Here is an 11,840-nt window from a genome sequence, read left to right on the forward strand (position 1 = left end):
GGGAGGCAGTAGTTCATTTGTAATCCCAGGTCTTTGTAGTCCCTCTTTGTTTGACTAGTGGTTTGCTGTATCATTTTTAAACAAAAGTCTCATGGGGAAAACATCTGTGAGCTGGACCAAATTCTGTAGGTTTTCAGAAATGTGTTTTTTATTGGACAGGTGCTGCTATGGGATTACTTTTTTTTTTTACCGTCCCCTAAAAGCATGCTAATGTAGAGCTTGTGGTAACCAAGGAGGGATTTTCAATGTTCTTATTGGCTGTGCTGTGCTCCCAACAATTTTGGCTCCTGTTTAGAATTTGCAGCACACAGGAGCAGTCTTGGGCACCGTGCTGATGGGAAGCAGGGAGAGCTCAGGCTGTAAATGCTTCTAAGCACCAGTCCCGGTATCAAAATAACACAGGTACTCTGCCCGTTGGAGAATAGACAAAGAAAGGATAGATAAAATACAGAGAAAAACAAATGGCAGCTAGAGCACAGAGGCACAGTTGGTATGGCCGAAGCTCATCTTGTTTAGTACTTTGGGATTTCACATCATATTCTTTTAAACTCACTTTTGCATCATTGGTATATTTTCCCTTCTGCCACCCCCACTCTGTCTTTACTTCAGGCAGAACACTGAAGTAAGATAAAGCTGCTGCTCTCTGACACCTCTTTTTCTGACAAAGGTATCTTGCTTACAGACTAAAAGCAAGAGACCAGGCAAAACAAGAGATTTTTTACTTTTATGAGAGAGCTGTTAATGCCAGTATAACCTGATAGGTTTCAATGGGATTCTTGGGTGAACAAAGATCAGCTGGAATGAACTCTCTCTGTTAAGCTTTCCCCTCTTGTCTAGCCGTGGTTATTTGGAGTAACTCAGGTTTTCATCTTTAGGCTTGGGACTGCCAGAACATGGAAAAGACTTGAGGGCTGAGAGAAATACCTTTTTTATTTTTAAAAATTTTTTTAACTTTTTTAGCTCATTTTTCTTACATCTCTTGCCTCAGGCTTGTTTATCAGAAATGCATCTTATCTAGGGGAATTTTCTGGAGATTAGGTTAGTTTTTTTTGAGGAAAGGATTTCATTCTCCATGTCATTATGGGCAGAGGAGAGAACTTGGAAATGTGGACCTTAAAAGCCCCAAAAGTATTCTTTTTAGATTTATACTTTTAGCTCAGTTTTGTGGCTTGCTTCTGTGCTTTGACTGCTTAGTGCTGGAATTTTTTTTAACCTGTTATTTTGTAGATCAAGACAGCAGTATCAACAAATATTAAATCAATGGTTGCTAGTCAAAAAGAAAATCAGGTTGGACCTCCTTCTGTCCCAGCTGTCACAGACTCTGAAATGTAATAGAAGAAAGCAGAAGAAGATAGATTTTCTATCCATAAGTGCAGCTTGTAGATGTCCTGTAGCGACCAGCATTCTCCTGTTCCTAGTGAAGGTACGTTTGCAGTAGGGACCATTGCACGGAGCCTCAATCTCCTTGGTTGCAGTCTCGTTTAGAAAGATTTACAGTTTTGCTTTCTATTCCTCACTTACACTAAACCATAAAAACTGGAGATAGACCTAATTTTTATCACAACTGTCTATAGATAAGGTTTTTGTAAGACTTTTTTTTAATATATTGTAATATTTGATTTTATTTTTTCTGAATAAGGCTCTATTTTTTAAATTCTATTTGAGACTACATAGTTAAGATATTCTTATTTTTTGTATCTCTTCTTTGTATCAGGCTTCATTAATGATATTTTTATCTTTAACTGCTGGGTTTGCTCCCTTCAGGAATCTGTTCTTTTCCTGTTTAAAAAGTCAGCACTTCTACACTTGACTGCTTTTTACAAAGAAAATGTTCCAGTATATCAATCATTCAGTGTACCATCTTTTCTTTAATGTGCTATGTACTGTGAAAGATATATGTATCTCATTAAATAAATACAGTGAATAAGATGTGGGGCTGTGGGGATTGACTTGCTTGTAGTTCTGTGGGAATCTGTGACAGAGATGAGAATAAAAGCGAATTCTTGGCTGCCGAATCCAAACTCCCCCTCCTTCCAATCGGGAAAGTTGCCTTCTAGCAACTTCAGTTTTGAGTATGAATGAAGTAGGTATTTAAAACTGCATGTTTTACATACATTGCATCCTTAGCTAAGCCTCTTGCATCAGGGATGGGAGAAAGAACAGAAGACATTTTGCAGGGGAAGTGTGAAATGCCATGTTTGCACGCTTTTCTTTTCCTGTACTGGTCCTGGAAAGCCAGTCTAGCTAGAGATGGATCTGGGGGTAGGGAGCGCTGCTGGGGAAAATATCCTTGAGGAGGGAATATATGCTCCCACCCCTCCCACTGTGTTGCCATAACAAGAAGAAGGTCAGGACTCCCTGTGCATTTCCTGCCCATGTGGCTCTGGCTCAACTCCTTCCCTGTCCTGTGGCAAAGGCGTAACTCTTCCAGTTATGCTGCATTTCTGGGAACTGTGGAGATGGTTCTGTTTGGACACCACGGCCACAACCGGTGGCAGGCTGTGCCTGGGAGCTGGTCAGCTAGGCCAAACCCAAGTCGGCCTATGAGAGGAGGCATTTCTCTGCACACAGTGGTGATGCTCTCTGGAAGTATGTATCCGTCATGGGGGTTTTTTTTCCATTTTGTGAAGCTTTTTAGCCTGCAGTATCTCTGGAAAACTGAACATTGCCTTGAAAATGCTTGGGCATTGTTAACAAAAGCTTGTCAAAACATGAATAGACAAAACCAGCACTTTTCATTCTGTTAATACCTGCAGGACTAGGTGATCCTTCTTTAGGTACACTGTTCACCCTGGTCACCCTTGGCTTTTTCCTTTGGGGATTTTATTAATGTATGTTTATGTCTTTTTTTGTGGCTGTTTTTTATTTTGCAGGCTTGGTAGCTTTTCTCCCTATTTCTTATCTAGATTGTAATTTTTAAAATGGAGAAGAGATTTGGAACGTTGTCCATCATATTAATAGCTTCAATGATTCATCCTACTATAGCTTCACAATTAAAAAAAGAACAACAGACCTCATCTCTTAAATGAATCCAAACAGTCCTTTATGCCAACTGCCTATTAGTAGAAATTTCCCTCTCATCCCACCCACTCTCATCTCCTAGACATGGTAATGAGAGATGAAGAGCCATGTCTCCATCTCTGTTTCCTGTTGCTTTCCCACTTCCTGAGAATGTTTAAAACATCAGATGACCAGTAGGTAACGGGCAGAAGGTGCTACTGTGTCCAAACTTGTATGAGAGTACCACGGACCTGCAAAATGCTGGAGGTCTGTGCCAGAAGTGCCTGCTGAACACACCAGATGCATGTTCCTGAAGGCTTTATGTGCTCACCAGCAGTCAGTGCTAGTTAGAGAGGCGGTAGCTGGGCTGAGAGGATGAAACTGTGATACTTTTGCTAAATGAGTGGAGGTGGAGGAAGAGAATGGGGTAAACTCCTCATGCCTGTGAACTCTTTTGGAAAAGAGTAAAGATGAGCTGACCAAAATAGAGTCCCTCCCACAGGCTCTTAGCCTCTGGAGCAGCATCCATTGTGGCTGAGCTGCAAGCCTCAGGACATGCTCTCATTTCCATTGCATAGTGAGCCACCCCTACTCCAGTGTTTTTGTTGAACTCCCCATCTCTGATTGTAAGTCTGCTGCCCTGCTGTCCTCAGCATCACTGCCTCTTCTTCCTCTTTCTCTCACTCCTGCTCCTCCCCTGCAGCCCACTCCTCTCGGGAGTGTTCAAGAGCATGTCCCATCCCCTCCCATGGGGCGTCATTGCCCTCTGCCAGCTTGGCAGCAAGAAGCTCTGCGCAGCTTTTATGTGCACGTCTCTTCTGGCAAGGCTCTGGTCTGTCAGCTGTCGTGTCTCGTGGTGCTGAAGGGTGGTGCTTTAGCATTTCAAAGCAGAGAGTAAAAAAATGTCACTCCATGCGATTTCCTTGGTAACTGGGGCATATTGCTCACATGGAGAAAAGCCGTGGTTATCCTATGTCACTGGGAAGCAAGAGGGCCAATGAGTGTGGTGGGGTGGGGAGGAGGTAGTTTGTGGGCAGCTGGGGGTGTGACTGGCCTAGATGCTGACCTATATGTATAAAGAAACAGCACAGAGCACTCTGCTCTTACAGAGGGTAGCAGTGTGTCCGGTGTGCCACTTCTGCAAGTGCTTTCCAGTTCTTAAGATGTTCTCCAATGACGCTGTGGGAGGGGAGTGACAGGTGTCTAGACCCATTTTGTCAGGGAGATTTAGTAATGAAAGTTTCTTTTATCATGAAGCAGCTCTCTTTAGGTGGAAGACTAAATACTTTTACCTATTCCAGAGTTACCTGCTGCCTCCTGGGAAACTTTCCCATCCCAGGACTGCTGCTGTTCACAGTGCCTAAAGGCTGATCTCAGCTTGGGGGACTGAGGAACCTGGGGACATGGAGAATGATTGCTTGCCTTTAGCCCCTCGGTGCAGCCTCTCCTGGGTATGTAAAAGCAAACAGTGGGATTGTTTGTTACTATTTATGTTCTGTCATTCCCTGAAGGACCAAAACTTTTAGTTCTCGAAGGTCTGTTTTTACTGAAAGTGTCAGATTGAAAAAAAGGTGGTTGATAAAATGTGGGAAAACAGGCAAAGAATTAAGACAGTTCCCTGAGTACCTCCTCTCATTTCTGCCTGCGACACCCCTTCCTGTCCACATCCCCTTGCTTACTTTCATCAAAAGCAGCTTTCAGCCAAGCAGCATGAACCAGGATTTAGGAACTGGCAATGAGGAACAGAAATGAAGATGGATTACTTCAGCATTGCTAGCATTTAACAGCTATCCCTGACACCTGGTTGGCTAAAGCACATGCACTCACTTCAGCTAAGTGCAGGGAAGTGAAAGAGCTGCAGTGAGGAAAGAGGTGGAACAGGGCCTTGCAGATTATTTGTGTTAAAAAGCTGAGTTGTTCATTCTTAGCCATTTAGTGGGTATGGCTTTAGCAGATTCTGAAATGAAAATTGCTAACATCTGAACATTGGCCACATCCATCAGGCTGCATCTCTGAAGTGCCTCTTATGCCCTTCCCTTGGGGCTGGAGAGGAGAGAACAAATCAGTCAGGGGTGAAACATTAGAAGAGGATGTTTTCAAGAAGGCCTGTTTGGCTCAACGGGCTTGTAATGGTCGGCAGAGTTCTCCACCACCAAAATGCCTGTGAAATATAGGTGGTATCAGTGGTGGTTTTATGGACTGCGGGCTTCTGATGCCTTTGAAACACCCACACATACACACTCATCTCACCATAATGGAATAATAAAAGAGGCCATGTGGTTTTCCCCCCTCTGCCAAGTTCTTGCAACTTGCATTGACTCCATTGAACTTGTAGTGCTTTGTTCTTCTGACCCTCAGTATTAACTTTAACAATGCCCACAGACTGGCCTTCATTTGAAGTGTGTGCTTGCAGCAGAGGACTTGCTTGTTAAAGGTGTCCTTCATTTACTGACTAGCAGGCTTTGCATGTGGCTGCTGGGGCTCGGTCCTTTCCTCGATGATGCTGCTGAAGTCATTTAAAGCTGTGCCCACAAGATGAGAGGTTTGTAGTGGAGAGCTTATGTAGAGAGATGGATGATATCATTAGACATCTTTCAAAGACAGTGAAGAAGTAAAATGAAGCATTGAAAGTCTGGTACCAACAAAATAACTTAAGATCTGTCTCCATCAATTTTTATTTTTTTTTCTAAAAACTGGTTTAATGGCATTAGGAGAGCCTGAGTGATGTACCTCTGTCCCAAGTGAGTTTCCATTCAAGGCTGTCCATGAAACAATTGTGGTTGAGTTGCAAAGCCATCAGGAGCAGTAGTTGACAGAGAAGGACAGATGACAGCCATCATTTGTGTCTGCAGGATATCTTTGGTCCCTGGGACAAGACGAGATTTAAATTGCTGTGGTTGAAACAAAGGCTAAGTGTTAGGAAAGGGTTTATGACAGTCCTTCCATGCCTATTTCGAGACTGGCTGAAGAGGTGAATGAGTACTAAGAATGAGATAGAGAAGCATCTTTGGGGAGTGGTTTATGGAGAACTGATCCTGCCTTGGTAATTAGATGTCCACTGTGGGTCCCTTCCCATTTTCTTTTCTGTGGCTGAAATCAAAACAACACCATTTTTAATTTGCTGCTTGCTTTTAGGGAGGCAGTTTTTCAGACCACTTGCCAGAGGAGGTGGACTTCATTTCTGTTTCATTTGAGTAGCTAGAGCTGCTCTGAAATTGAAATGAATTTGTTGCTCAGATCCCCAGAGACCACCTCTTGAATTTGCCTGGCTTACAGCTAGCACTTGTTTCTTTGGCATTATTCAGACTCCCACATACCTTCAGTTCTTCATGGATCCTGCAGGCTGTTGGGATCTTACAGGCTGTAGGAATCCCTTATGACTTCATTGAATTCCATAAACGATTCTCCATTCAATTCCAACTTGCAGGATCAAGCTTTTAGGCTGCAGCATCTCTTTTCTAAAGAACTCCCTTGGCAGGAGGGGTTTTGGTGTTTGCTTTGGTCCCAAATATGTCTGCCTGACTTCCTCCACTCTGCCATATAAGAAGCATCTCTCAGTTAAAATGCTAAGGGATGCTTGGGATGTCAGAACGTGTGCTCAAGACATTGCTTTTTCCCCCTCCCTGCAAACTTACATCAAAGGAAGTTTAAAATTGCTACCTTTAAAAACAGCAGCTAGAAACAGTCTAATGGGGTATATACCAATCAGAAATTTCCCTTCCTGGAGTTCCCTGTGAGCCATGGGTGCAATTATTTGCAGCCTGACTAGCAGTGAATCTTGATGCGTAATGAATATTGGAGCCCATAAATACTGTAGGTGAATCAATACCTCAATTGAAGTTCACAGTTGAAAATGTAATCAGTACTCTGATATAAGGCAGTAGTGTTTCTACAAAGAAAGAAAACAGAGGCAGGATCTCTCTAACAAAGAAATAAACAGGGAGGCTTTGGAGCAGCACAGAAAAGGTTCTCGGGTTGGGATGGGAAAATGCCAACACTGAAACCCTTCAAATGTATTAGCTTATCATTTGTGTAAGAGTTGGCTGCTGCAGGTCACACTCTCACTAAATGAAGGTTTGATTACTTTAATGACATATCAGTTCCTCACATAAAGACCAGAGCTCTCCTCTCTCCCATGCCAGTATTTCTTTTGGAAGATGATGGCAGTTCCTAGCCTTTGATCCTGGATTACAGCCAAAGAAATCCCCAAATGACTTGGGAGTTTCCCACAGGGCAGCCCATAGACCTGCAAGTGCTCCCCCAACCCCCCAGTAAAATTAAATTGAATGTGATGTTCATTAGTTCACATTCCACATTGGAGTATTGTGAAATCTGTGCTTGGCAATAGTCCTTGTATTATTATTGTCTGCAAAGTAAAGGTGAGAGGCACCGTTGAGCATTTGCAGCTGTACAAAAAGCCTGTGGCAGATCAAGAGGAGGAGCTTGTTCTCCCAACCCCTCTGCGAGTGACCCAGTGATTGCAGTGCTCTCTTTCCTCTCACTGTGGGAGTGGTCTGCAAAAACCAGCTGAGCCCAAGTCCCAGAGTACATACTGTTTTTTTCTGACAGATCTTCACAGATTCTTCATCCTTAAACTCTTTTACATTTTCTTTTCCAAAAGCATAGAAATGAAAATAAGAGAGGAAGCCTTCCTGTAGAGCAGCTCCCAGTTCTGTTTGCCTTTTTTTTTTTTTTTTACAGTTTTGGGTTAAGCTTTGGCACTTTTTCCTTTTTTTCCCGTCATTCCCTGGTAGAGGGGAAAATTACTGAAAAAAGCCTAAACTCTCTTGAATAGTCCATAAAATGTGATTTATGATGGAGCTGTAAATCGGATGTTTAAATGGTTCCCTTCTTGTTTTATTTTCCACAGGTCTTTGCCCTCACCATGTCAAGGAATGTTAATGATGTGTTCCCTCTCCATTGCATTCCCCACCTGTCATCCTGCTAGGATCTAACTACAGAATGAACATAGCAGCTGTGTTTAATGCCCTGCTCGTGTCTGTCCTCGCTGCTGTGCTGTGGAAATACATCAAACTGCGCGAGCATGCCTCCATGGTGGAAGAGGAGTTGGTTCTCACACGCCAGGCTCAGGAACTTTCTGAGGTTCAGATTGACTACCAGGCAGCTCTCCAGGCACTGGTGGAGAACGGTACCAGGATGGTGTGCACTGGCAGGATGCACACTGACCGCATCTGCCGCTTTGAGTCCCTCTGCTACTCCACCGAGGCCGAGGAGTTTGTCTACTTTCACAGCAACTCCTCGGTTATGCTGCCCAACCTGGGCTCACGGAGGTTCCAGCCAGCTCTGCTCGACCTCTCCTCTGTGGAAGATCACAACACCCAGTACTTCAACTTTGTGGAGCTGCCAGCTGCTGCACTGAAATTTATGCCAAAGCCAGTCTTTGTGCCTGATGTGGCGCTGATCGCCAACAGGTTCAACCCAGACAACCTGATGCACGTCTTTCATGATGACCTCCTGCCAATTTATTACACCATGCAGCAGTTCTCTGATTTAGATCTGGAGGCACGGCTCTTCTTCATGGAAGGGTGGAGTGAAGGTGTTCACTTTGACCTCTACAAGTTACTGAGTAACAAGCAGCCGCTCCTCAGGGAGGAGCTTAAAACCCTGGGCAGGCTCCTCTGCTTTACCAAATCGTATGTGGGACTGTCCAAAATCACCACCTGGTACCAGTATGGATTTGTCCAGCCACAAGGGCCAAAGGCTAACATCTTGGTTTCTGGTAATGAGATCAGGCAGTTTACCAAATTCATGATGCAGAAACTGAACATCAGCTTGGAGGAAAGCTCTGGTGAGGAGTACATTGTGGTGTTCAGTCGAACAATCAACAGACTTATCCTAAATGAGGCAGAACTAATCCTGGCTCTTGCTCAGGAGTTTCAGATGAAAACCATTTCCGTCTCTCTGGAGGAGCATTCGTTCTCTGACATCGTCCGGCTGATCAGCAACGCGTCCATGCTGCTCAGCATGCACGGGGCACAGTTAGTCATGTCACTCTTCCTGCCAAGAGGTGCCACCGTGGTGGAGCTCTTTCCATATGCTATCAACCCCGAACACTATACCCCTTACAAAACCCTGGCAACCCTTCCTGGCATGGACCTGCAGTACATTGCCTGGCAGAACACTGACAGGGAAGACACAGTTACGTACCCGGACAGACCTTGGGATCAGGGTGGCATTGCTCATCTGGACAAGGCTGAGCAAGAGCGCATCATTAGGAGCACAGAGGTGCCACGGCACCTCTGCTGCCGCAACCCCGAGTGGCTGTTCCGTGCCTACCAGGACACAAAGGTGAACATCCCGTCTCTAATCCACACAATTAGGCAGACTGTGAAGTCTAAGCCTGGACCCAAGAAGCAGAAATGGTCTGGTAGCCTCTACCCTGGCAAAGTGAGGGATGCCAAGTGTCAGGCCTCTGTCCAGGGCACAAGTGAAGCTAAACTTGCTGTGTCCTGGCAGATCCCCTGGAATCTGAGGTATCTCAAGGTCAGAGAAGTGAAATACGAAGTGTGGATACAAGAGCAAGGGGAAAACACTTACATGCCTTATATATTGTCCCATCAGAATCACACCTTCTCAGAAAACATTAAGCCCTTCACGATATACCTGGTGTGGATACGCTGCATCTTCAACAAAAATCTCCTGGGACCTTTTGCAAATGTGCTCTTGTGTAGTACGTAACCTGCTGCACTACCTGTACAGCTCTAACCTGCTCTCCACTCCATCTGTGGTTTAAAACTTCTCGTCTTGTAGTTTGTAGAGGGCTGAAGAGGACTAGACTGTACCAGTGCCTAAGTGTCTATTTTATTGCACTCCGTGTGTATTCTTTAGATGGTATTTATTTCCAGTAAGTGTTTAAAAAAAAAAAAAAAAAGAGAAACCTCTGTGTTCTTCAGAGTAACTTCCAGAGGTTAAATTACATGCTGAATACGTGTAATTGAAAACAGAATGGAAGTGAATTGTGTGTACCTTGGTCGTGATTTAAATTTGTTCCTATTGTGTGGTGACTATTTAAGCACAGCGTTGAACTGCAGTTAATTCCATGGCTAAGTGGGCAATTCTCATCAGCTTTTTCGTTGTAAGTTATTTTTTTCAATAACTCTGACTGTAACTTTGAGTTCAAGATTTGGTACTGGAGCCTTCATTAAACTGCTGTAAACCTCCTCGATTTTTTATTTGCATTTTATTATTTGTCAAAGCGTTACTGTGATAGATTTATCCATTGTTGTGGTAAAATGTGTATATGTAGCTTTTTATTTTCCATATTCTGGTTAAAGAGAATGAGACTACAGTGTCAACTTCATGTTTAAAATCAGATTTTACTGCACTCCTATTGCAAAAGGCTGGAGTAGGAGACAGAAGTAGAAGGGGTGGCCTAGATAAAATAATCTGTGTTTTAAGATGTTTTCTTTCTGTGTTGATGTGTTTTAAGGTGTAACTGGTTTTGTGAGCTATGTACATGTGTGTGAGAAAGGAAAGGGATGGTTTGGAAGAGATGATGGTGGGAGCAATTGCACTTAAAGAAATCCACTCAAGAAAATCACTTTTTTGCTATTTGATCAGAATAATCTGTTGATAAGAGCTGCCAACAGGTACATGCTTTGCTAAGGAATAGGCAGATGATAGGCAAAGCTTTCTAGGTACAGCTGTTCCTGGATGTTGGTGGGAGGAAGCAAGAGTCAGGCAGGAAACAGGCAGGTGAATGCCATGGCATTGGGCTGGACAGAGCACGTGGCAGGGATTGGGCTGATGACATTCTCGCCTCTCTTGCTCCAGTGAGGAGAGTAGTTTATTCTAGACTTAAACACATTTTCCCTGAGATCAGAATCTGGCTTCATTGCTAGGGTAGCACACTGACTGCTTTGGGCCTGATCCTGGACTGCTTCAAGTCGCAAGTACAGGTCTTGGGGAGGGAGAGAGAAAAGAGGCAGGAGTGTGAGATGTTTCCCTGATAGATGTTAGCATCCTCCATCGTTCATCACCAATGTTGAAGCAACAGGAAAAGTGCTTTCTTCTCTCCCTCCTTTCACACCTTCCTCTCAAGGTCTGGATGGACATTTGAACAGTAGGATAAATATCTTGCTTTCTGAGTGGTGAGCTGATAGATGAGCATCTCAAGGCAGGATTATAAATATGGGTTCTAGAGGGAGGCGGAGAAAAACATTGCTGTACAAATCAGACAAGAAACAGGAGAGTTGAAAAATGAGCAAAACACCACAGTACAACATTGGACCTTCAGGCAAGTGCTACTTCTGTATATTCATTTTCATTATGTCTTACTTTGTTTTCAAATATGTTTATGATTTAAAGAAGGGGAAGAATCAGAATATCAGTCCCAAAGTCTGTGTTTGCTTTGCCGTTGTAACCTTGCCAACTAGTAGTTTTTGCCTTGATGTTTTAAAGGGGCACATGAATATTCCTCCTGCTGTTTTCTTAGGACAAAGTGGGCTTCTTGCTGAAGTGAGTATCCAAGCTGTGCCTCAAAGTCTCCATGTGGCTGCATATTCCATGCTAGTATGTCAGAGCTGAGGTGAGAAAAACTCCACAACAGATGACAGTGAAAGCAAGCTGTTCAAGGAAGCCTCTGGGACCTGTGGCTCCCCAGGACCTTGCTGGCTGATGAGCTCCCTCTCACGGAAGCATTTTGCAGCAGTCTTGCATCCCCACATCCATTCAAGCTAAAGGTAGCCCTGTGGCCAGTGGCCATCCTGCTGGCTGTTGCGAGGGTGGTAATGTTGGCACCCCGTGAAGTCAGTATTGAGTGAGTCTTCAGACAGCTGGAATTTAGTCAGCATTTGGTTTACATCATTTCTCAGAAGTAA

The 11,840-nt window shown here is 43.9% G+C and overlaps 1 protein-coding gene across 16 annotated transcripts in view; it reads left to right on the forward strand.

The window, feature by feature from the left end:
* Positions 1 to 10,182, forward strand: part of POMGNT2 (protein O-linked mannose N-acetylglucosaminyltransferase 2 (beta 1,4-)) — a 31,407-nt gene extending 21,225 nt beyond the window's left edge. For 9 of the 16 annotated variants that reach the window (XM_027659489.1, XM_027659490.1, XM_027659483.1 and 6 more), the window contains one exon: positions 7,871 to 10,182. In XM_027659489.1, the coding sequence (XP_027515290.1) occupies positions 7,963 to 9,699 (1,737 nt within the window). In that variant the 5' untranslated portion in view covers positions 7,871 to 7,962 and the 3' untranslated portion in view covers positions 9,700 to 10,182. Of the gene's footprint in view, positions 1 to 3,132; positions 3,627 to 4,260; positions 4,452 to 7,870 lie in introns of those variants that run through there. The other 7 variants (XM_027659479.1, XM_027659480.1, XM_027659481.1 and 4 more) reach the window with 3 other exon arrangements.
* The last annotated feature ends 1,658 nt before the right edge of the window (positions 10,183 to 11,840 follow it).

Source organism: Corapipo altera, unplaced genomic scaffold, assembly GCF_003945725.1.
Source record: "Corapipo altera isolate COAL_440 unplaced genomic scaffold, ASM394572v1 44b, whole genome shotgun sequence".
Classification (NCBI taxonomy): domain Eukaryota; kingdom Metazoa; phylum Chordata; class Aves; order Passeriformes; family Pipridae; genus Corapipo; species Corapipo altera.